This window comes from Oncorhynchus masou, chromosome 16 (assembly GCF_036934945.1).
Source record: "Oncorhynchus masou masou isolate Uvic2021 chromosome 16, UVic_Omas_1.1, whole genome shotgun sequence".
In the NCBI taxonomy this organism is placed as follows: Eukaryota; Metazoa; Chordata; class Actinopteri; order Salmoniformes; family Salmonidae; genus Oncorhynchus; species Oncorhynchus masou.
In genome coordinates, this window is record NC_088227.1 from 16,502,106 (window position 1) to 16,528,762 (window position 26,657).

Below are 26,657 nucleotides of genomic sequence, written 5' to 3' on the forward strand. Positions count from 1 at the left end.
CCATATTTATTGGTTGCTCATGTTTGATTCATTTACATAATTTAATTCAGCAAGTTGTTTTCAAGGACATTTAAACATTAAACACTCTTCCCAACACGTCTGCTTTGAATAATCTGTGATTTGACGAGACCTCTTATTTGAGTTTCTCTCTTATCTGTCCGTACATGTACACTACCGTTCAAAAGTTTGGGGTCACTTAGAAATGTCCCTGTTTTTGAAAGAAAAGCACTTTTTTTGTACAGTAAAATAACATCAAATTAATCCAAAATACATTGTAGACATTGTTCATGTTGTAAATTACTATTGTAGCTGGAAACGGCAGATTTTTGGGGGAATATCTACATAGGCGTACAGAGGCCCATTATCAGCAACCATCACTCCTGTGTTACAATGGCAAGTTGTGTTAGCTAATCCAAGTTCCTCTGTCCAGTGTCTGTGTTCTTTTACCCATCTTAGACTTTTATTTTTATTGGCCAGTCTGGCTTTTTCTTTGCAATTCTGCCTAGAAGGCCAGCATCCAGGAGTTGCCTTTTCACTGTTGACGTTGAGACTGGTGTTTTGGGGGTGCTATGTAATGAAGTTGCCAGTTGAGGACTTGTGAGGCGTCTGTTTCTCAAACTAGACACTCTAATGTACTTGTTCTCTTGCTCAGTTGTGCACTGGGGCCTCCCATTCCTCTTTCTATTTTGGGTAGATCCAGTTTGCTCTGTTCTGTGAAGGGAGTAATACACAGTGTTGTACGAGATATTCAGTTTCTTGGCAATTTCTCGCATGGAATAGCCTTCATTTCTCCGGACAAGAATAGACTGACGAGTTTCAGAAGAAAGTGCTTCTTTAATCAGCACAACAGTTTTCAGCTGTGCTAACATCATTTCAAAAGGTTTTTCTAATGATCAATTAGCCGTTTAAAATGATAAACTTGGATTAGCGAACACAACATGCCATTGGAACACAGGGGTGATGGTTGCTGATAATGGGCCTCTGTACACCTATGTAGATATTCCATAACAAATCTGCCATTTCCAGCTACAACAGTCATTTACAACATTAACAATGTCTACACTGTATTTCGGATCAATTTGAAGTAATTTTAAAAAGAAGGACATTTCTAAGTGACCCCAAACTTTTGAACGGTAGTGTACAGTATATACAATCAAATTGACATGGAAACATGAAACCAAAGGATTAACTCGAAGCAATAACATGCATTCATTTCATGATCGATTATTAACTGTCATACGAAGTCATTACTGTACCTTGAAGCCATGGATGAAGTAAAGCGTTACACAATAAAGACGTTGTTTTGTCAAAGGGGGGCTTTGGTTGAAATGGCAAGTCTGCATACATGAAAACAGTCGGAAGAATATTCCAGATGCTTAACATATTCAATTCTCAAACGTGTGTTCCAGCCTCAAAAAAGCTGCTGCTGTTGTTGCATCATCGTTCTGTAATGTAGGATGATCGGAATAGTGCACAGGCCAAACGAGTCATGGATGCCTTCAAATACTGACAAACATCACACAAAAACATGAAATACTTTAAACCTGGGTGAAACACACAGACAGCAGCATCTGATCAATGAGGCTTCGGACAACAATACCATTGTTCAGCTATCGGGTTATTGCAATGCCTCTCACACATCGCTACCTGACGGTCACTACAGACAGACTGGGTGACGCTGACAAGTTGTTACGGCGCCCTCCCGTAACCAAAGAAACCAAAGAGGTTCCTGGGTCTGCAGCAGCTGAGAGCATAAGTTCCTCGGTTATCGAGCTGGAGATGATATTGCCTGGACCGTGTGATCACTGAGTATTAGGACTGTCGATCTGTCTGGCCTAGTTCTGGGCAGCCAGGCAGCCATGCCAGAGTGAATCCATGTTAGTGGCATAGAAGGAAGGCAGCACTGTGTCAGGGCTCAGAGGCTCCAGAGCTGAACACTGCCTCGAGGTTCACCGTCATGCAGGGAGAAACAAAGAAGCTAGCAATGGAAGATCACACAGTGGCATAAACTGACTGTACCCCTGCAGACATCACAAAAGCTTGATATCATATGTATACATTATACTGTATCTTAACTTCCAGCATCCTAAAATAAGATATGAGGTATTGTAATAATAATAATATCTATATATTTTAAATAGTGTATCTAAATTGATTTTCAAGTAGGTGTGTGCAGTAGTGGGCAACATCTCCTATGGAAACGGATCGTTTCAAGATATTCCTTGAACAGGAACACATGACACAGTGACAACACTGTTACCTCTTCTGAGCTGAACCAGTAGCTGATACTAAATCATTTCAAAATATGAGACATTTGTCATGTTTTCATGGTTACTGGCAGTTAACCCACTGATCTCCGGCAGGCCGTCATTGTAAATAAAAATATGTTCTTAACTGACTTGCCTAGTTAAATAAAGGTTAAATGTAAAAAAAAAAAAAAAAAAAAAAACATTATTAGAACAAATCCCGAGCTGCACTTGCCGGTTTGGAAATGTTAAATACCGTACCAAAAGCCCCCAGCTTCCAATCCCCTTTAAGCATGATTTCCCATCAACCTCCTTTGGTACCACTTTTATCACAAAATATTTCACGAGAAGCACATACAGAATATTAACAGCAGTCTTTGCATGTTTTCCTGTCACAATGACTCCCCCATCCTCCTAGTGTTTAGATCATAAGTGTATTTACAGTTTTGAATTGGCACTTGACAATAACATTTGGACCTCCGCCATTAGCTTCTCTTCCCTTTTTGTTTTTAGAAATATCTCTCAAAATGCCGGCGTTGCTCGTCTTTATGATGCCAGAAGAGGTTCTCCTCATGCTCCGATCTCTTCCCTCGCATCGTTACGTCTCTGTGTTCTTTTTTTGTTGTTGGAGGGAGCATGGGGATTGTCTCCCCTCTGTCTGTCTTTCTGTCTGAGGGCGATGTTTCCTGGTCTGCGTGTGTTGTTGCGCCGTACGTTAGTCCAGCGAGAGCAGCGGCTGCATGTTCTCCTCCTCGCTCTTCACTTTTTCTGTCCGTTTAAGCACTCCGGGCTCCACCACCGACTGGGACCTGTGGATATGAATAAAAGATGACTGGCATCAGAGAGGTCTGTGTTCATTGAAGCACTATCACTGAGGACTTCTCACCTAGTACAAGGGAGTGGGATGAAAAGGTGCGCTTGCACCAGAGAACCCTTGCATCCTGCAGAGCAGGTAGCACACAAAGGAATCATACAAGGTCATAGACGATTGGTTTCATAAATGCATCCCAAAATCCCCCCAGCATGAATTGTTTGAGGCCTCGGGTCACGTGCAATACCCCAAAAACACACACACACGTGCAAACTAAGCATTAAAAATTCTCTTCCCCTAGAAATGTTGTTGTCTTGTATAGTACATGAGCTCGAAATGGTCATTTGATCACAAAATGTCACCCTCAGACACGGCTCTAACCTATTTCTGATGTATTTCTCAAATAGAAACCTAAGCTGCTTTTGGGGGAACAGGAGCGATCATTCGTCATGCAGACGTCTGGTACACGTTGGTCTCCTGTGTCTGCCGTGACGGATCAACATTCATATGACTGATGAGGATTACTAAGAAAACAACCAGAGCTTCAACAACCAATCACCTGTGGCAACAAAAAAATAAAAGAGATGATTGTACGGTATTTACACAGGGGCTCAAATGGCCTTTGGAATAGTAACTAGTAGGATCCTGTCAGCCTCAGTGAGCTTAACATTTAGAAGTTCATAAAGCTACTTCTGCTGCCAGGGACCTATGTAATCACTGCAGCAGTGAACAGTGACGTAAAACAGATCTGCCTCGGAGTCAGTCCACCACTCACACAAACACATCACAGTCATACAGTTCAGTATGGCTGTGTCATTATGGGATGGCCATGATACAGCGGCTCATCATTCAGAGCATATGGTTCTCCAACAGTGACTCATAACCAATTTTGCCATTTTTTTTTTAATCAATTAATGGATAAGGCAAATGTTGGCTTGACCTTTGTGGAGCGTATAAATCGCAGCGTAAAGTGGGGAGCTGAAAGCCCCTGACTAAAATAAGTCACTTCAGATCATATGGCTGCAGGTGATTTACAGCATTACATTCGCCATATATCAGGCCCCTGGCCAAGATGCTATGATACACCAATCAAATGCTTCTGTCACAGATACAGGCCAGATCAGGGTAAAAGAGGGCTTAGATAACAATGGGAATAAAGACATTATTAAATGCTTTTATGTCCTTCATGAATCAATGAAAATCCCATACAGTACCTTATCTCTCATTGCTTCGACTGCTGCGTCAGCGTATTGTCTTGGTAAGCAGAAATGTCATTCACAGTACATTTCACTGATAAAAATCTGCTGAACCAAAACATTTTTTTTTACTAAGGATACTGTGCTGTGCATGGGGGAAGTACAAGTTAAGTTAGAGGGTTGTTTGGGGCAGCAGGATTGGAACTGAGCTTATTGCCGAAGGTAAAACTCCATCACTTCTGTTCATGCTCCAAAAGGTAGCTGGCGCACTCCATTGAGTGCAGATCAGAGCATCATATTCATCTATTTTGCCTAATGCTCATTTCATGAGCCAGTAAGTGGAAAGAGACAGCCCTGAAGAAACTCACCGAGACAAGGGACTGTCACTAAAGCAAACTAATGTCACCATGCCTAATTTATTATTTCTATAAAACGTACAAAACTATCCGCTATGGAGGATTTCAGAAACTAAACCACACGCCTAAATTAAACACTGAGATCGATTTCTCTGAATATGTTTTGCATTTTGAATAGTGAATACATATTATAATATCCAAGTATACCATTTCCTATGATTATGTCTAGGAGCTACCCCACTGAATAATGTTGGTGAGAGGCCTTCAGTACACAACACACAAAACAGAATATTTTTTGTGCTCTGTGCTCCCGTGTTGTGCAATTTAATGAAGGATTACTCCTACTGTAGAAAATCAATCATGTGTTTTCCATGTATCTTATAGGTCTAGGAATCCCTAGTTACGTCCAATTTCTGCCCTATTTCTGTGGTTATTACATGAGCCATATACAGTTGAAGTCAGAGGTTTACATACACCTTAGGCAAATACATTTCACCTCAGTTTTTCACAATACCTGACATTTAATCCCAGTAAAAAATCCCTGTTTTAGGTCAGTTAGGATCACAACTTTATTTTAAGAATGTGAAACGTCAAAATAATAGTGGAGAGAATTATTTATTTAGCTTTTATTTATTTCATCACGTTCCCAGTGGGTCAGAAGTTTACATACACTCAATTAGTATTTGGTAGCATTGCCTTTAAATTGTTTAACTTGGGTCAAACATTTCGGGTAGCCTTCCACATGCTTCCCACAATAAGTTGGGTGAATTTTGGCCCATTCCTCCTGGCAGAGCTGGTGGAACTGAGTCAGGTTTGTGGGACTTCTTGCTCGCACACGCTTTTTCAGTTCTGCCCACAAATTTTCTATAGGATTGAGGTCAGGGCTTTGTGATGGCCACTCCAATACCTTGACTTTGTTGTCCTTAAGCCATTTTGCCACAACTTTGGAAGTATGCTTGAGGTCATTGTCCATTTGGAAGACCCATTTGCGACCAAGCTTTAACCTCCTGACTGATGTCTTGAGATTTTGCTTCAATATATCCACATAATTTGCCTTCCTCATGATGCCATTTATTTTGTTATGTGCACCAGTTCCTCCTGCAGCAAAGCACCCCCACAACATGATGCTGCCACCCCCACAACATGATGCTGCCACCCTTGTGCTTCATGGTCGGGATGGTGTTCTTCAGCTTGCAAGCCTACCCCTTTTTCCTCCAAACATAACGATGGTCATTATGGCCAAACAGTTCTATTTTTGTTTCATCAGACCAGAGGACATTTTGACAAAAAGTATGATCTTTGTCCCCATGTGCAGTTACAAAGCGTAGTCTGGCTTTTTTATGGCGGTTTTGGAGCAGTGGCTTCTTCCATGCTGAGCAGCCTTTCAAGTTATGTCGATATAGGACTCGTTTTACTGTGGATATAGATACTTGTGTACCTGTTTCCTCCAGCATCTTCACAAGGTCCTTTGCTGTTGTTCTGGGATTGATTTGCACTTTTCACACCAAAGTACGTTCCTCTCTAGGAGACAGAACGTGTCTCCCTCCTGAGCAGTATGATGGCTGCGTGGTCCCATGGTGTTTATACTTGCGTACTATTGTTTGTACAGATGAACGTGGTATTTTCAGGCATTTGCAAATTGCTCCTAAGGATGAACCAGACTTGTGGAGGTCTACAATTGATTTTCTGAGGTCTTGGCTGATTTCTTTTGATTTTCCCATGATGTCAAGCAAACAGGCACTGAGTTTGATGGTAGGCCTTGAAATACATCCACAGGTACACCTCCAATTGACTCAAATGGATGTCAATTAGCCTATCAGAAGCTTCTAAAGCCATGATATCATTTTCTGGAATTTTCCAAGCTGCTTAAAGGCACAGTCATCTTAGTGTATGTTAACTTCTGACCCACGGGAACTGTGATACAGTGAATTATAAGTGAAATAATCTGTCTGTAAACAATTGTTGGACAAATTACTTGTGTCATGCACAAAGTACATGTCCTAACCGACTTGCCAAAACTATTGTTAACAAGAAATTTGAGGAGTGGTTGAAAAACAATTTTTAATGACTCTAACCTAAGTGTATGTAAACTTCCGACTTCAACTGTACTTTATGATATACCTGGAAGAAAATGCATCAGCTAGGACATATCTGACAGAGTAACTTGTCCGTTTCTTAGAAGACACCTCTACTTTTATCTCGTATGAAGACACAACACACAATCTATCACATTGACGCACGTGAATAACATGAGTCTAGACGGACCTCTTCATGGTTTTAGGAGACAGGTCTTTCTCAAGGTCTTTGACAGACAGGGTGTAGGACGCGGGGCAGTACTCGGTCTCCTCGTCATAGGCGTGGTCCAGAAGGGTGCGGGCCCAGGTGCCCATGTCGTAGGGAGGCATCATCCCACCCAGCTCAGAGGGCAGGATCTCAGGGTGCATGAGCTGGTGAAGGCTGTTCAAGTTGTTCCCATGCATGAAGATCTGCAGAGGGATGGACAAAACAACAACACAACATTGACACCGATAGATAAATGAGCATATACAGTCTAACAGCATGCAAAAGTCTACAGTATGTTAGAGAGTATAGGTTCGCCATTGTGAAAAGCTGACCGGAACACTGTTTATATGACCACAGATCTTCAAAAGGCTACCATAAATGATGTTGAACACAATGAACATACATTCATTGGTTATACTGTACAGCAACACAGTTGACCCGGTGGTCTCTGTCGAAAAGATTTTTCATTGTGTTCCCTCAACGACAAACTCTCCTCCTACCCGTTTTCTCGTCTTGTCCTTCAGAAAGGGGCGTATGACGGTGTACAGGGCGTGGATGTACCACGGCTGGTTCACAAAATGGATTCCTCCGAACCTGGCAGGGAAGCTGTCCTGTGGGCAACAAAGAGCATGGTTGGTATGGTTACTAACTTAATCCTATTTTGCTTTGTTAATTTTATTCTATTCAAATTACAGTATGTCAGAGGAGAGTATGTTTTAATGAGAGTGGAGTTGAACATTGTTATGTAGAATGTAAATTAAACTTTATTAAGTGATTTTTCCATTCCCTTTTCCATCATCTTGATGGGTTTGCATGCTGGGTTTATGTTAATGTTGCTCATCGAAAATCACCCAGTCCGTTTATTTTACTAGCTACTGTATACTGAATTAACATTGAATTGTTCAGTGCTGTTGTCTTCTGGGCAATGTTGCATTGCCATGCAGGTTGGAGACTGGCAGCCAGGGAATTTCTCATAGGTTGGACACTATTCTCATAATGGTCTAATCTCTATGTCATAATTTGGACACAGGGAGTATGCTAAGATTGTATCCTGATATAACAGGGTTGGCTGGCGAGCACCAGTACTGGATCCCTGGGGAAACATTTATGTAAATGAGTAATCTGATGATTTATGGGATTGTCTGTGAGGTGGACATAGGAGGAACACCCAGAGTGCACCATGTAACCTAGTCACACAGCCTGGGGGAAACTCAATAGTCTCACATAACATTTAACGAGTTGGTAATGCCTCAGTTTCATATGTAAGTGTGGTTTCCATATGTTCTGAAGACTTTACTGAGGTTTAAGACCGGTGTAATGGTGACCTGTAATCATTCAAATTAGCTAATGATGGTGTCGCTAGCTTACTGCAGCTCTCCCTCTTAAATCTATCCGTTATTCATCGATATTCATCAGGCTCGACATTTAAGATCACAGACATGACTGTCATTATGGAGTTTTTCCCTCCCACGCTGTTAATTCTTCATTAACGCAGGCCGTGCTGTACCTTTCTACCGAGCAAGAACGTACACCTCCACTGACTAAGCATGGCAATCAACTCATATCACAATACAGATACAGGGGATACTAATTCTTTCTATCACACTTTCAGACAACAAGTTGAAGTGCCAGAGGGTGTTCTTGCCGTGGGAGATAGCTCTTGCCTCTTGGCTATGCAGATGGATTTTTAGAACGTTTGCAGATAAGCAGATGGCTGTTCTTTTTTGAAAAAGGAGAGTAATGGCTTCATGTGCACATGTAGTCCTGGAAACCCGAACAGAAGGATCCTTACACCTTAATCCTTTTACACACAGGTACTGTGATCACAGGGACCAGGGTGGTAAGAGTCTATTGTTTGTTCAGGATACTCGTCATCACCTTCAGTGGGGCTAGCATGTGTCTGAGAGAGAAAAGAGTCATGTACTTTGATGGCAAAGATGACAGAACTGAGCTTTAAGGCCGCTTTCCGTCTCAGAAATGGACAGCCTCTGTCACCATGGTGATGCTGAACAGCTGGGTTAGCGTCCCTTGGCCTGGCTGCAAGGACACTGAGCGGTCCAGAGTCTGGCACCAGCGGAGCCGCTCACAGTTTTCTGGCACAAGATCTGACACCAACGAACAGAGACAGCTGACAGTGGACAGGAAGAGGGCAGAGGTCCGAGTCGCCTCACCCGGCCAAATCTCCCAGGCTGCCACAGCATGTATGTTCCTGAGAGCAGCATGAGCCTGCCTAATATTTGTCCCTCCTGCTTTGTGATCCATCCGACAGCTTTGACTTGGATGCATTATACATGAAACACAAATCAGAATACATGATGGACGCTCTGTCTTCCTCCTCTGGTTGTTGGTAGTGGAAGTGGATTGATCTGTACCCCTAGTGTAATGTTGAGAAAGTGAGGAAGGGAGAAGGGGGAAGAATAGAAACGACCTCTGCCCTCATGTATTTATTTATTCAAACTACAAGATACTTCTGCTGCTGCTTAATTTGGGGAGGACAACCTCGAAAAATGTGAGAGCATGAAGTTCAACTGTGATCATCTGTTCATGTTCCATGCTGTTGGTCTCAGACGTTTGGATGTCATCTGCTTTTTTCAGCTGATCCGTTTCAAGTGACATTAGCCACCTAAGATGGATGTCCGCATACCTGGGAATCTTTTTTTTCACCTTTATTTAACCAGGTAGGCTAGTGGAGAACAAGTTCTCATCTGAAACTGCGACCTGGCCAAGATAAAGCAAAGCAGTTTGACACATACAACAACACAGTTACACATGGAATAAACAAACATACAGTCAAAAATACAGTAGAAAAATCGATATACAGCATGCGCAATTGAGGTAGGAAAAGAAAGGTAAGGCAATAAATAGGTTGTGGTGGTGAAGTAATTACAATATAGCAATTAAACACTGGAATGGTAGGATGTACAGAAGACAAATGTGCAAGTAGAGATACTGGGGTGCAAAGGAGCAAGATAAATAAATAAATACAGTATGGGGATGAGGTAGATTGGATGGGCTAATTACAGATGAGCTATGTACAGGTGCAGTGATCTGTGAGCTGCTCTGACAGCTAGTGCTTAACTTCTTTGGGACTGGGGGGCAGTATTGAGTAGCTTGGATGAATAAGGTGCCCAGAGTAAACTACCTGCTACTCAGGCCCAGTTGCTAATATATGCATATCATTCTTATATTTGGATAGAAAACACTCTAAAGTTTCTAAAACTGTTTGAATGATGTCTGTGAGTATAACAGAACTCATATGGCAGGCAAAAACCTGAGAAAAAATACAACCAGGAAGTGGGAAATCTGAGGTTTGTAGTTTTTCAAGTCATTGCCTATCGAATATACAGTGTCTATGGGGTCATATTGCACTTCCTAAGGCTTCCACTAGATGTCAACAGTCTTTAGAACGTTGTTTGATGCTTCTACTGTGAAGAAGGGGGAATGAGAGCTGATTGAGTCAGGAGTCTGGCAGTGTGCCATGAGCTGATCACGGGTGCTCACGTTAGAGTTAGCTGCATTCCATTGCATTTCTACAGACAAAGGAATTTTCTAGTTGAAACATTATTGAAGATTTTTTGGACATAAATAATAGAATTTATTGAACAAAACAAACATTTATTGTGGAACTGGGATTCCTGGGAGTGCATTCTGATGAAGATCATCAAAGGTAAGTGAATATTTATAATGCAATTTCTGACCTCTGTTGACTCCACAACATGGCGGTATCTGTTTGGCTTGTTTTGATGTCTGAGCACTGTACTCTGATTATTGCATGGTGTGCTTTTCCGTATTTTTTTTTTTACATCTGACACAGCGGTTGCATTAAGGATAAGTGGATCTAAAATTCCATGCATAACAGAGTATTTATGTAAATTGATGTGGCTCTCTGCAAAATCACCGGATGTTTTGGAACTACTGAACATAACGAGCAAATGTAAACTGTGATTTTCTTTATATAAATATGAACTTTATCAAACAAAACATACATGTATTGTGTAACATGAAGTCCTATGAGTGTCATCTGATGAAGATCATCAAAGGTTAGTGATTAATTTTATCTCTATTTCTGTTTTTTTTGTGACTCCTCTCTTTGGCTGGAAAAATGGCTGTGTTTTTCTGTGACTAGGTACTGACCTAACATAATCATTTGGTGTGTTTTCATCATAAAGCCTTTTTTAAATCGGACACTGTGGCTATTTTACAACAAGTTTATATTTACAATGGTGTAAAGTACTTGTACGTTTGAGGAATTTTAATTATGGGATTTCTGTTGTTTTGAATTTGGCGCCCTGTAATTCCACTGGCTGTTGGCGATGCATATCCCAGAGAGGTTAAAGCTAGTGAGGGAGGTAAGAGTCTCCAGCTTCAGAGGTTTTTGCAGTTCGTTCCAGTCATTGACAGCAGAGAACTGGAAAGAGAGGCGGCCAAAGGAGGAATTGGCTTTGGGGGTGACCAGTGAGATATACCTGCTGGAGTGCGTGCTACGGGTGGGTGCTGCTATCGTGACCAGTGAGCTGAGATAAGGCGGGACTTTGCCTATCAGAGACTTGTAGATGACCTGGACCTGGCGACGAGTATGAAGCGATGGCCAGCCAACGAGAGCGTACTGGTCACAGTGGTGGGTAATATATGGGGCTTTGGTGACAAAATGGATGGCACTGTGATAAACTGCATCCAATTTGTTGAGTAGAGTGTTGGAGGCTATTTTATAGATGACGGTCAGATGCTGTTTGTAGGACAGTCAGTTTTACGAGTGTATGTTAGGCTGCATGAGTGAAGGATGCTTTGTTTGCGAAATAGGAGGTTGATTCTAGATTTAATTTTGGATTGGAGATGCTTAATGTGAGTCTGGAAGGAGAGTTTACTGTCTTGCCAGACACCTAGGTATTTGTAATTGTCCACATATTCTAGGTCAGAACCGTCCAGAGTAGTGATGCTGGACGGGCGGGCAGGTGCGGGCAGTGATCGGTTGAAGAGCATGCACTTAGTTCTTCTTGCAGTTGGAGGCCACGGAATAAGAGTTGTATGGCATTGAAACTCGTCTGGAGGTTTGTTAACACAGTGTCCAAGGAAGGGCCAGAGGTATACAGAATGGTGTCGTCTGCGTAGAGGTGAATCAGAGAATCACCAGCAGCGAGAGCGACATCATTGATGTATACAGAGAAGAGAGTCGGCCCGAGACTTTAACCCTGTGGCACCCCATAAAGACTGCAAGAGGTCCAGACAACAGGCCCTCCGATTTGACAACCTGAACTCTATCAGAGAAGTAGTTGGTGAACCAGGCGAGGCAATCATTTGAAAAACCAAGGCTGTTGAGTCTACCAATAAGAATGTGGTGATTGACAGAGTCGAAAGCCTTGGCCAGGTCGATGAATACGGCTGCTTTCATGCCCTGACCATAGAAAGCCCTATATTTAGGAAGCCCTTTCTCCCACCTGCTTTGTGGGATATTGTTTTGTTAAGGTGCATGTAGCACTATGTTACTTCACGGGCGTTGGTTGTTTATTGTTTTGTTTAAAGTTTCACTAAATAAAATATGTGGAACTCTAATCACGCGGCACCTTGGTCCGTCTCTCATAACAACTGTGACAGCTGCACAGTAACGTCTCTAATCGTTGGCAGTTATGATATCGTTTAGGACCTTGAGTGTGGCTGAGGGGCACCCATGACCAGCTCTGAAACCAGATTGCATAGCAGAAAAGGTACGGTGGGATTCGAAGTGGTCGGTAATCTGTTTGTTGACTTGGCTTTCGAAGACCTTGGAAAGGTAGGGTAGGATAGATAGAGGTCTGTAGCAATCTAATTGGCATAATAAAAAAACATCCCCAGTTTAAGCTTGAGATATCTGCATTGGATGCGTCTCAATCCACCACATCTGCCGACGTCGCACTTCCGCATCTGCGGTGAAAGGTGACAGAGCTTGAGAGGTGTTTGTCAGACTATGAGACATCCCGAAAATCGGTCTTCTCACAAGATTGTCTGTAGCATCCTAAGAGTTTGGCCTACAAAACTATTATGGCCCCTCGAAGAAAGATGAGACTCTCCCAAATACGATGGTATTCTCCGTTTTGCTCTATGACCACCACAAGCTTCTGGAGAATTGGCTGAAGTTGGTACAGGCAATCTGCCAACTTCTGTCTGTAGCGTCCAAACAGTTTGGGCTACATACTAATATGACCCCTCTGTGGAAAGGTGAGACTCTCACAAACATGTACAGTACCAGTCGAAAGTTTGGACACACCTACTCATTCAAGGGTTTTTCTTTATTTTTTATTATTTTCTACATTGTAGAATAATAGTGAAGACATCAAAACTACGAAATAACACATATGGAATCAAGTAGTAACCGAAAATAAACAAAAATAAACAAAACAAAATATATATTATACTTGAGATTCTTCAAAGTAGACACCCTTTGCCTTGATGACAGCTTTGCATACTCTTGGCATTCACTCAACCAGCTTCATAAAGTAGTCACCTGGAATGCATTTCAATTAACAGGTGTGCCTTTTTAAAAGTTTCAGTTGAGGAATTTATTTTCTTCCTTAATGAGCCAATCAGTTGTGTTGTGACAAGGTATACGGAAAATGTCAAGAACTCTGAAAGTTTCTTCAAAAACCATCAAGCGCAATGATGAAACTGGCTTTCATGAGGACTACCACAGAAAAAGAAAACCCAGAGTTACCTCTGCTGCAGAGGATACGTTCATTAGAGTTACCAACCTCAGAAATTGTTTTCCATGAAAACATACATGAATTGGGTTGCAAAATGAATAGAAAATATAGTCAAGACGTTGACAAGGTTAGAAATAATTACTTTTAATTGAAGTAATAATTGTGTCTTTGCTTTCTTCAAAGAATCCTCCATTTGCAGCAATTACAGCCTTGTAGGCCTTTGGCATTCTAGTTGTCAATTTGTTGAGATAATCAGAAGAGATTTCACCCCATGCTTCCTGAAGCACCTCCCACAAGTTGGATTGACTTGATGGGCACTTCTTACGTACCATACGGTCAAGCTGCTCCCACAACAGCTCAATAGTGTTGAGATCTAGTGACTGTGCTGGCCACTCCATTATAGACAGCATACCAGCTGACTGCGTCTTCCCTAAATAGTTCTTGCCTAGTTTGGAGCTGTGCTTTGGGTCATTGTCCTGTTGTAGGAGGAAATTGGCTCCAATTAAGCGCCGTCCACAGGGTATGGCATAGCGTTGCAAAATGGAGTGATAGCCTTCCTTCTTCAAGATCCTTTTTACCCTGTACAAATCTCCCACTTCACCACCACCAAAACAACCCCAGACCATCACATCGCCTTCACCATGCTTGACAGATGGCATCAAACACTCACTCCTCCAGCATATTTTCATTTTTTCTGCTTCTCACGATTGTTCTTCTTTGTGATTCGAACACGTCAAACTTAGATTTGTCTGTCCATTACACTTATTTACAATCTTCCTATGTCCACTGTCTGTGTTATTTTGCCCATCTTAATCTTTTCTTTATATTGGCCAGTCTGAGATATGGCTTTTTCTTTGCAACTCTGCCAAGGCCAGCATCCCGGAGTCGCCTCTTCATTGTTGATGTTGAGACTGTTTTTTTGCGGGTACTATTCATTGAAGCTGCCAGTTGAGGACTTGTCTGTTTCTCAAACTAGACACTCTAATGTACGTGTCCTCTTGCTCAGTTGAGCAACTCCTCTTTCTATCCTGGTTAGAGCCAGTTTGCGCTGTTCTGTGAAGGGAGTAGTACACAGCGTTGTACAAGATCTTTAGTTTCTAGACAATTTCTTGCATGGAATAGCCTTTATTTCTCAGAACAAGAATAGACTGACGAGTTTCAGAAGAAAGGTCTTTGTTTCTGGACATTTTGAGCCTGTAATTGAACCCACAAATGCTGATGCTCCAGATACTCAACTATTCTAAAGAAGGCCAGTTTTATTGCTTTTTTAAACAACAGTTTTCAGCTGTGCTAACATAATTGCAAAAGGGTTTTATAATGATCAATGAGCCTTTTAAAACTTGGATTAGCTAACACAACATGCTATTGGAACACAGGAGTGATGGTTGCTGATAATGGGCCTCTGTACGCCTATGTAGATATTACATTTAAAAAAATCAATAGTCATTTACAACTTTAACCATATCTACACTGTATTTCTGATCAATTTGGACAGAAACAAGAACATTTCTATGTGACCCCAAACTTTTGAACGGTAGTGTATATTTAACACTTCTTTGGTTACTAAATTATTCAATATGTGTTATTTCATATCTGTTGTTCCATGTAGTGAATCGGTTATTTAATGCGATTGTATGGGCTAATTGCAGTAAGGTCAAAAATAAAAAAAATTATCAAATACAATTTTTTGTTATTTTTGTTATACTTCAAGTGGTCTTAAAATTCTTAATCAAATAGCTAAATGATCCTTGGTATGACTTTCTTAAAACAATTCATTATTGCTTAGTAGAAACATCTTCCCCTGGCTCAGACAGGGCTTAGACTCCTATAGGTTAGAACTTGAATCTGATGAGCTAAAAAGGCAGATGACATCCAAACATCATCTGAGGCCAGCAGCGAGGAACATCAACAGATGGATATTGGCGTACATGGGCCATTTTGCATGGCTCCAAAGCTCTTTTATCACAAGATCATTTCAATTGATTTATTTGCTTATTAGCTTATGTTTGGACATATTAGTTAATAGACACATGTCATTGCTTTGATCTCTTGGTGGCTGTGATGTCACAGCTTAGCCTCTTGATGTCCTTTTGTTGGATATCTAGAAGTTTCCTGATGTTACATCGCAGATTTTCCCAAGCAACTAAAGCTAGAGACTAGAGCTGAGGTTCAAGGGGAGTCCATCTAACCAGGCATCGATTGTTGATGGGACATTCCCTTGCATTGCAAAGAGCCATTTATGGCAATAGAAGCCTATAAAGCCAAGCTGTCAAACTCACCAGTGAACACTGACGAACACATACTGGCAATATCCCAGAATGAGGAGCTTACAAACTGTGTTGTTCCAACGTTGTTGAGTCAACGGTATACACTGATGACATGTTATTTGTCTACCAAAACATGCTGATAATCCGATTACAATAGTGACTATCATTTGATCTTGGCAGAGCCCCACCTGCTTTGAGCCCCCCCCCCAAAAAAAAAAACAAGATTTACAAGCTAAAAACGCCACTGATAGCCTATAATATGTAAGTAAATATTATTTGATTTTTCAATCTGGGCTTCTTCCACTACTGTCGATGTTGAACATTATGGCATGCGGCTCTCATGTCTCCCTGTTCTTTTTTTAGAAGCTGATGAGCCCATCTTTTCCTGGCTTGACGAGCTCTCTAAATTCTGCTCTGCTCCTGTCAGGAGTCATTGATAAAGGATGAGTGAACTCATCCTGCGGTGAAAATGAAGAAATAATACATACATATAGCAGAGCCCTTTTCAAAAAGGAAACGTAGCCTGGAGTGAAGATGCTACTTTGTTATCTCTTCACTGGAATCAGACCTCTTCGTGTGCACTAGTTTAAAAGCAGATCACAGTAGGCAGCAGCATTATCCTCGGGGAAGGCTTTTGATTGAGAGCCACGTGAAGTACATTTAAAATGACAACACCATTGCACATTCTCTGTTTTCTTTGAAGAGATACACCCTGGAATTAACACATTCAGCCGGGGTAATTAGAGAGAAGAAAGGAGAGACGGAAGAGAGACACAGTCACAAACGATAGGTCACGTCAATAACAGGAGACACTTTATCTTCACAAGCCAGATACGGCCTGCTTTACTTAGCAGTGCGAGTGAGGGGTGAAGCTCCACTCATTGGCTCGTCCAATCCTGTTGCAGACCAGACCAGCACAGTTCTGCTGCAGGAGAAGCAACAACACAACTCCAGAGTGAATCGGAATCTGAGGCAAGCAGACTAACAATTTGTTTTCCTCTGCCTTGGTCCCAGGTATGTCTGCTGCTGTTTCCTCAGCCAGCCGAGATTCTCCTGGATGGGGCTGTGGGATAGGAGCCAGTGGAGCTGAACATCCAGATGGGAGATTCACAGTCAGACAGCCAGATGGAGGGAGTACTTTGTTTGGACTTGTTACAAGTGTGTAATGCACTGTTGATCACAGCATTGAATAATCCCTGACCTCTCATGAGGAAAGGTTCTCTTCTTCTGAATCACACTAAATGTGTTAACGGAGCAAATCTGTGAATATTCTACAGACTTGCCCTCGATAAAAGTACAGACTTGACTGAGGGAGGGTAAAATCCATTTTTCACAGATTTTGGGGACACTTTGACTGTGGGGATAAACGCATTGGAAAAGGCTCTAGTTCATGACTGGATTCATACGACATAAATACAATAGAGCGAGATCCCCACGTTATCGACAAGCTTGGAGAACCATGTCGAGCGGTTTACTGCTTTCAACTCATCCATCCGGTGGGTGGGCCTAATAAAACATGCAATCGACAGGATACAGTACATCAGAGCTCAATGAGGTATTCATAGAATGGCAATAGGGATCCGGTCAGTGTTCTTCGTTCTGCTGGCCTTTTCACCACTTCAGTAGAAAAGGACGGACACTTTGTGTTAACCCCTTCAAAGCTCAGTGGGTATTTTATCGATCTGTAATGACATTACTGCCCATGGATGAATCAAACCTTCATAGCTCCCATCCAAACAATACAGAAACACTGAGTTGGCTAAGGATACTGACCAATACAAAAACGTGTCTTCTTTCTTTTTCTCTGTGGATTGTAAAGAAGCCTTTGTCTAGGAAAAGGTTTTTCTCCCTGCGGTACTACCTACACATAATGTGCACAGTAGCTACAATATGTAGAAGAGAGACTCTGACTGGTACAGCTAATAGATATGCAGTCCGAGGGATATGGATGTTAGATAACAAGGGGAAAAAAGACACATACAGAGATAACATATTTTTATAAATCGAACAAGTCTCAAGGGCATTCAAAGATCAGGCAAAGCCCAAGTTAAATCCCAGCAACAACAAACCAAAAAATCGAATAAACCGTGTGGTCAAAATAGTCCATCATATTATCCAGCACTTTCATTCTCAAGCATAAAGCCATAAAACCTATTTATACTACATCACTTCACAAAAGTACTTTGCTAATCCCAAGCCTCAGACAGAACAGCATATAATGTCGGGCCTCAATGCACAAAACAGCCTTGTCTGCTGCTACTGACACAAGTCTATTAGCCATATGCAGAAAAAAACACATTTGTGAAATTCATCTTTCTACGTATTAGAAAGAAATGTCAGTGCGGTATGAATACTTTATAGAGTGTTAATAAACTGAGCTCTGAAGAAAGCTCCAAGCATGAACCTCTCGCAGTTCCAATTATTTCACTGACAATGTCCTACTATCATTATTAAAAGTAATGAGAATTTGGCCACATTAAATCTTGTTGCACAAGAGCATTTGAAAAATGTGTTGCCCTCATGTATAATTAAAACTGATGGATTGAGCCTGGCTAAATGGTTATAAGCTGTCACCTTTTAAGATGTTCAATTAGCACCATTGCACCATGTTACATAATTATGGAGAAACAGGCCAAATCGACAGAGGGACTGACTACAGCCCGACATCTGCAGAATTAGGTTAAAGGCTCAGTGCAGTCAAAAACTTGATTTCCCTGTGTGTTATATATATTTGCACACTATGCGGTTTGAATAATACTGTGAAATTGTGAACATTTTGATGTCATTTTAGTGTAAGAGCTGTTTGAAAAGAATGCCTGAAATGACAACTTGTTTTGGTGGGATTGAGTTTTGGCCTAACGTGACATCACCAGGTGGTAAATTAGTTAATTGACCAACCAGAAAGACAGTTCCAAACCTCTCTGCCAATAACAGCTAGTTTTTCATTTTCCCCTCCACACTCCCAGACAGAAATTGCTATTTGCTAAAAAGCTATTTTTTTTCCTTCTTTTTAACCATTTTAATTTAACTCAATCACACTAAGTTACTTAATTGTTACCCAGATACGATTTGATATTGAGATATATAAAAAAATTAAAAAAACAGCTGCAATTGAACCTTTAATGTAAACAGGTTGAAAAATAGATTATCCCCCACTCTGTCTAAAACCCACAGAAACAATGTACACATCATCACCCACACCGAGGGAGAATGGCAGAAGTGTTTTTCTCTCATCTAGCAGCACAACCCATCTGGAGAGTACATAGCATGGCGGATGGATAGGTTGCCACGGAAACTCAGTGTGGGGTGGGATGAGGAGGACTGGTCTGTTGTGATTGGCTGCTGAACACAAGTTATTTCTCTAGACTGATAGGGACAAAAGGCATCGGTAAGACAGAGAGAGAGGGAGCAAAAGGAAACATCAGAGGCTCTGAGATAACGAGGTATAGCTTGGGGAAACCAAGGCCAGCATGATGTGTTCTACTCATTCCAATCATTTTTTTTTTGCCAAGAATATCTGCGCTCTGAACAAGTATTAATTTCTTTCGCCTCTTTTGCCAATACACAATGAAATCTCTACTGGAGTTTGTGCTCTCTGTATTAGCCATTCCAACAACAATAGATGTGACTGTCAGTTCGGGAATAAGGAACTCAATTACCACACAGTTGAAATATCCTTATGGGCTATCTTCAGATTTTCTTTGAATTTCCATTGTTCTGTTCAGCCTCAGAATATTCCAAAGTCTCTGTAAAAAAACTGCCAGCAGAGTGTTTTTATTGTTGCCAGTGGTAATGTTAAACGGTTTTCATTGTTGTCAGTAGTGTTGAAATTCTTCATGTTATTCTGAACACACCACCCAAGTGCAGTAACAAATGTACTGGCAGGAAATGATAAACAACCTGAACCAAGATCCCGAAGATCACACATGTACGCACAAACACACGCAAATACACACACATAGCAACATACACACACACACACACACACACACACGCACACACACACACACACACACACACACACACACACACACACACACACACACACACACACACTGGTGGGCAGCGAACAGTGGGCTGCACCTGGTACAAGTACCAATGATATGTAAGATGGATAGATAATCAGCTACTACATGTCCTTCACAACATAATATGAAAAAACAACATCTTGACATGTCTTGGTATTTTCAAAAATCAATACAGTACAACCATACAGGCAACGAGTGTTAACCTCGGCTGAGGGTGAAACCCTTATGTTGAAAGTGCTTCTGCCCTTAATGACAGGCATAGTGACACATGAGGTGTACTGGCACACACATGAGACCCTTAATGTCATTACAAAACCCACCAGGGGGCCGCAACACCCAGAGATAGTCGCAGTGCTCAGTGTCAAGTGGGCTCACAGATAGGATGTCACCACTATTGATTAAAATAGGAGAAGCTTTTCTCTCTGGTGTTAGCATTATGAGGAGAGGGGTCACATATGGTATCTGAGGTGGAAAATCCATAGTGGTATACCATACCATGTAATACTATCCTATATACCTTATGAAGTACCTACTATTGTAGAGCTGATGAACATATATGAATTACAGTAGATAAAGTATAAACTCGATTGAATGGAAACAGATTCTGTTGGGGCTTTTCAGTCTCCGACTCAGACAGGGAGGAAAATGTGGCTGATTCCATTAGTTATACAATGTTTCTGTGTGTTTTGTTTCCCATTCCAGTGTTTTCCCGCATGATTTGGTAGCGGGCAGATTGGGAGACTGAGATACTAATAGCAGTGATCAATTATTCACAGTCTATTCTGTGTCTGGAGAAGCAATGGAATGTGCAACGGCCTCGTCATGGTCCTCCATTGATATTCAGTCAACAAACCTCTCTGATGGTAACTGCCTATGCTCTACATGGTACATTATACACAGCTACACAGCTAGCCTATCTAAACTTGTCATACACTGGAATTTGAATAATGGGTTACAAGAGGAATTGGCTGACATTCACAAGGACGTTCAGAAGAAATGTCTGTATGCATGTTGTTATTAGGCTTAGGCTACACATCATATTTATATTTTAGTTGGCCAGATACCAAAGGAAGCACTTGGCCAGAGATATTGTATTTTTTATCTTCCATTAGAAGTGATTGAACAGGGTTCAAGGAATGCTGTTAAAATGTGAGTCTCTATCACAGGCCTACACTGCCAGCAATCAAAATATGAATATCATTATTTACTTCTTATGCAAGTCTTTGATTGTAATGTCATTTCTGAGAGTACAGAAGAGTGATTATCGAGTGAAAGTGCTTTTAGATTTGAACAGTTTGTCACATAACCAAGAGATTGATAAGATAGTTGATCCGAAACAGTTTCTCATGAAGATTCCGAGACGTTTTCCACCTTCTCCAGTAGGTACGCAGGACCATGTGTGGTAAGCGAGTTGAAATAGAGCCTGTCTCTAATGCTCAACGCATATAAACTAGCAACAGTAGTGCTATACTTCCGTAAGAACAACGGAGATCTGCACTTAAAAAAATGCAGCACCTGACAAGTGTCTGGTGTATTCAAAATCCCAAGAGGACAAGATCCCTGTGGCAGGCTTGACTAAGATGATTAAATGTAGCAAACCCCATGTGAATTAGGAGTGATCTGGGTATTCTCAGTAAATGGAGACAAGTGTCAAAAGTAGCTAAGAACTTAATCTGAGTGATGCGGAGCCCAGCAATGAGAAAGGTTAGAGAAATGTTGAGACTTACCTGTAGACCTTCTATGGCCAGTCTCAGCATACTCGGTGTTAGTTTGGAGGCTTGCTTGAATGTGAAGTTGCTCCAGTCGATGATCAGGACAAATCCATTCACCTGCAACTCTGGATCTTCTATCATGGACTCCAGCGACAACAGGATAGCTCGAAGTATGTCCACAAATGTATACCTATAGATGTGAGAAAAAGCATTAGGAGACTTTTCTAAGTAGCCTAGATTACAAAAATAAGACAAAGTAGTGATTAAGTGATTATTGTGTAATTATTACGTAATAACAAATGTACCAAATAATCTTAGTACTGTAATTCCAGTTCAAATGAAATGTAACCAGCATACCCTTGTTTGGCATTATATACAGAAAGTGACTCGACCATTTTCATTCAGGAGAGTAATACAAAGAATCAGATTGGAGAGACAATTTGACTTGTGTGAGTGCTGTTATTGATTAAGTTAATGGCCATTCCTGATGGCATTTTGCTTGTTCATCACATCCTGCTATTGCATGAGGTCTGAAAATGCTGTTTTAAATGACTCATGTAATTGTCATTGTGACTATGGAGATCACATGAGTGGGCCCCTAAAGTCAAATCTCTGCAATATAGTAATTTGACTGTATCTGATTCAACATTCAATTCAACATTCACTAGTGGAGTGATGATATCATTTCTACTGGCCTGTGCAGCCTAAACTTTTCTAATTTCCTGGCCTACATCCATGATACTGACAGGGATTGCCTTTGGGTTCATAGTTCAGTTTGTGGGGATTATGTTTCGGTTATGTTCATAAGACTAGGCTCTAACAAATCCAATAACACAGATTTGTGAAAAATAAATAGAGGGTCGACAGCAAGCAAACTGTCAAGTGGTGTTAGGAGTAGTTCTGAAAAGACAGCTCCCTAATATCAGACGGACATTACCTGCTCTGGTCCCAGTTAGCAGCGAAGAGAATCAGTATTTTCCTGCCATATCTGTCCAAGTTGGTCAACACCCCCGGAAATCCGTCTTTGAGAGCTTGCTTGATGCCCGGATCGGTTGCTTTTAGGTTTTTGAACATATCCAGATTTTGCTGACGATACTCAAAATACTGGGCCAAGAGGCGGAACGCCTCGAAATGGTTAAATTTCCGAGCTCTGAGAAAGCGTAGGATGAAAGCGTCGTCTGTCCTAAGGAAGCCAATGTCTGGGCGCGTGATAATCATGTCCCTCACCTCCTGAATGTCCTGATGTGCAGTGTCGGGGTTCTCCTTTAACTCCACCTTGGCTTTCTCCAGTGTTTCTGGGGACAAGCCGGATTGTAAGTGAGTCATCGTTCTTGCTTCAACGTCCACGGACAATTTTGAATGGTAGGTAAAAATGTTACCGTAGATAGAGCCAAAAAGTCGTCAACAATGAATGCGTCACGTACAGGTCTATTGGACCTTCTCAACCAGGACCCTAAAATCAAAGCGTGACTTCAGATATCGTCCTGCTTCCCCGAGTATGATGGAAGGTGCTAGCAACATTGACTGTGTTCACTTTTTGGACAGCTCCATTTGGTTTCCACCTGTACCGTACATTTGACTTCTGTTTCCAAGTTTATTTTCATACGTCGACATTTGTAGCTCTCAATTCAGTCACAATACCGGCTGCGGCTGACTTCCCAAATGGGTCTAAATATGTTGCTGGCTATGTTGAAAGCCTAAGCACACAATTGTAAGACAGCCATTATCGTCCATCCCCACCCAAAATGCCAATAATACAATTACCATAAAAGCGTTACACTATCCAAGCGGGCAGGCAATGCGGCACCCTGCAGCAACTCTTGTCATAACTCTCCTTACCGAAAGCATTTCAATTCAAAATCAGAGAGATGCTGTCACCGACTGCTAGAAATTACAGTCGAAGAATCAAGGCGACATATTCCGTCGACATCCTCACTCCATCCAGCCTGCAGTCTATTTCCATTCTGTGTGTTTGGTACCAAAATTGTTTGGATGTGGGACCAACTTCATGTCCCGTTGTTCTGAGCGCCGTGCTGCTCCGTTTCTGTGGTGGAGGCTTTACGTCAAGTGCTACTGTTGCCGTTTTGTTGCTGTTGAAAGTGACTAAAACCATCGCTCCGGTGATACAGTCAGTCTGACCGTCATCACATGTTGGAGGGGGGAGAATCACCCACTCTCCTCTCTCTATTCATCGCACCCAAACACCTGCTCACTGGCTGCTACCAGACCGCATATGGGCTCCTCACTCTGATTTTACATCCGAATGTATGCTGATTTCTACTCTATCCTCGTCTCAATCTGTCTCTCATAATTTTGTGTGGCGTGCGTTATTCATTTTATTTCAGGCTGTTCTGGTGCTGTCGATTAGGAAATACATTTTTGAAACGACCGCCAACCTATGCAGTCCCATCATGTTGATGCCATTTAGCATTTGCATTGGGGGACCAATTCTGCATGAGGCTATACATTTTCATATGGCTATGGCCTACAATTAGAACGGAAAAATAAGTGTCCTTATGACTTATTGGTTAATTGTCTTTCTCTTTACATGTTCCCTCAACTAACGCGAATTCAACGTGAAATCAACGAAAAGTCGGGTGAAAAAAAATACAAAACTCTTACATTGATTACTTTCCCCCAGGTTGTTTCATTATTGTTACACTTCGCATCAAAATGCATACAATGTTGCTACAAATAGACGACACAATTGGTTTGATATATATATTTAACTGATTGCAGGAACATCCCGACATGGCCTTTGTTTCAATAAGGCAAATTCATTGTCTTGTGGTGCCCGCTGAACTCAATACACCAACCTGTCCGGTCCAACATTTGTTGCGTTTGTTGCTCTCTCCCCCTGGACAAAAACAATTGATCACAAGATGTGCTACACGGTTGCCCACATTCTGCCAAGCTCTGAGAGCGAAAATCAACGGTGAACACTGATGAGGAAGACTTTGACATGCGCACAGGTGCACACACACACACAAAAACACGCGCGCACACACACACACACACACACACACACACACACACACACACACACACACAGGGACCCCGTGGCTTAGTTGTCAGAGGTCCAGTCGATGTGATTGTTTTAGCTAACATCCGCATCATGGCTGCTGATTTGAGCCCTTACAATGACGCGTAAACCTCCCACTGGGCACAGACGTCATTTCAACGTCTATTCCACTTTCAACGAGATTTCCAGTGAGCTCCGTGTGTAGACCTGTAGGCTATTCTAATTGCCAACCTGGAGAATAATCATAGGTCCTGCATGTTGTTTGAACAAATGTTCTCCTATTCACTAAAACTGGAACCAGTTATGCATTGCACCTTGTGTATTTTCTTCAGATTCAGTCACACATTCTTCAAAGCTTGTGTGAGGTTTATTAATTGGTTATTTCGTTTAGTGAATCACAGTGTTTGTTAGCAATCAGGTATGCGGAACCGTCACTCAGTTGCTCCCAAGCTCGAGTCGCCATTGGTGACTCAGTGGCGGGAGATAAGAAGCAGCGCGTGGATCATAATGTCATGTAGCGTAAGGGGCCAGAGAGAGCACTGACAGCTGAGCATCGTGAAAGGAAGGAAAAACAGACTCCCGCGGGAGGTGGAAATGGGCAGCCGATAATTACATTCTGTTCTGACGGGTGTGTGGAGGAAATCAAATGAATGGACGGACCTGCATAGGAAATTACCTTTGTTGCGAAGCTGTAGCTGTCATTTTGAGGAGCTCGCTCACGCTCTGTGAAAATGTCATTTGATCTTTCGATGGTTGATTCCTTGATTAAAAAATGGGTAGCCTAAGATGACCTTAAACTCGGTTTTAGTATTTGTATTGAAGCATGGTATTCAGACTGACATTAGGCTATGCTTGAAGAAAATTACCCCCATCTCCCCCAAAATATATATTTGTCTTGAGGAGTTCTCAGTTAAAACAAGTTAGATATTTACAAAATCATTAATGGGGAAGAAGACACATGTTACAGAGCGTGATCGCAAAGGTGTCATTAAATTAGTCACCACAGCGACCGAACTCCAAGCTGCCCGTGGCCGTTTCAGCACCATGTGAGTGGACAGCGCCTTGTTGACTCAGCACTAGCGCTGCCGGGTACTTTGAAACTACTGGTTTCACTGGTATAAATGAGGGCGATGTAAGATAACTCACACATTATTTTAGATGTTTACGTTGGGGTGTAGATGAAAAGATCAAAACATCCCAAATATATAGTAGTGAGACGAAACAGGCTACTTACTAAACAGCACAGCACCATTAGGCGTGAACACGGTCAGATTCTGACAATAGACCCTATTTGGCATGCTGTGAACTCTCCATACATAAATGTACGTGTGAGTGAAGCAAATCCACCCCTGCATGGCAAGATGCCATGAGTTGCAAACTAGCCTATTTTGTGAACTACATGATTTAAACAAATAAATAGTGTATGGCTATTCACCTCGAACATCAAGTGGTGGCGTATATCTGAATGCGAAGACAGTGCTCTCAGATTGAGTTGTGATTTTTCTACAATCCAGCTAATGATTTACATAAATTCATCATAGGCCCGGGGCTTCAGCCTCTGACCTTGGCTGGTCCACAAGCGTGTTTGTGTGAAAACCACTGGTCCGGTGCTGCTTCAATATTAGACCGGGTGAGCGCCCACCAAGGCAATGCCCAGGAGCTTATCTCAATAGCCAGATGTTGGAGGGGAAACTATCTCTGAACAAGTTATGGGAGCACGTAGCCTGTTATGCCTTCAACTGAAAATGGAGCAAATTACCAGAAGTGCCGTTTAAAGAATCTCGATAATTGTCATGAATTATTTTCATTAAAACATGTTTTTATTCTTAGCCTTCCAGTTCCCTGTTCCAGCAAGTTCAGAGAAATGGGTAAGTGGGTTCAACATGGCTGTCTCCCAGTGCTGAGTTGTGTCAGTGCTGCCAGGCCGGATGTGCTCGCTCGTCCAGACAGACAGTGATTCAGATGGCACTTAATGGACTCGTGTTGTTGGTTTATCGGAGGCTTGCCCAGGGGCGTCGCTAATATGGTCGTTGCGTGTGCACGGATGTTCAGATGGAGCAAT

At 41.8% G+C, this 26,657-nt stretch overlaps 1 protein-coding gene across 1 annotated transcript; it reads right to left on the reverse strand.

Moving 5' to 3' along the window:
• Positions 1-23,711, reverse strand: clvs2 (clavesin 2). Its single transcript, XM_064990391.1, has 5 exons — positions 22,511-23,711; positions 21,589-21,763; positions 7,393-7,503; positions 6,875-7,095; positions 1-3,055 (listed from the first exon to the last, which is right to left on the reverse strand). Exons 1-5 carry the CDS (start codon positions 22,897-22,899, stop codon positions 2,962-2,964), a joined length of 990 nt encoding a protein of 329 aa, XP_064846463.1. The 5' UTR covers positions 22,900-23,711; the 3' UTR covers positions 1-2,961.
• Positions 23,712-26,657: the final 2,946 nt, after the last annotated feature.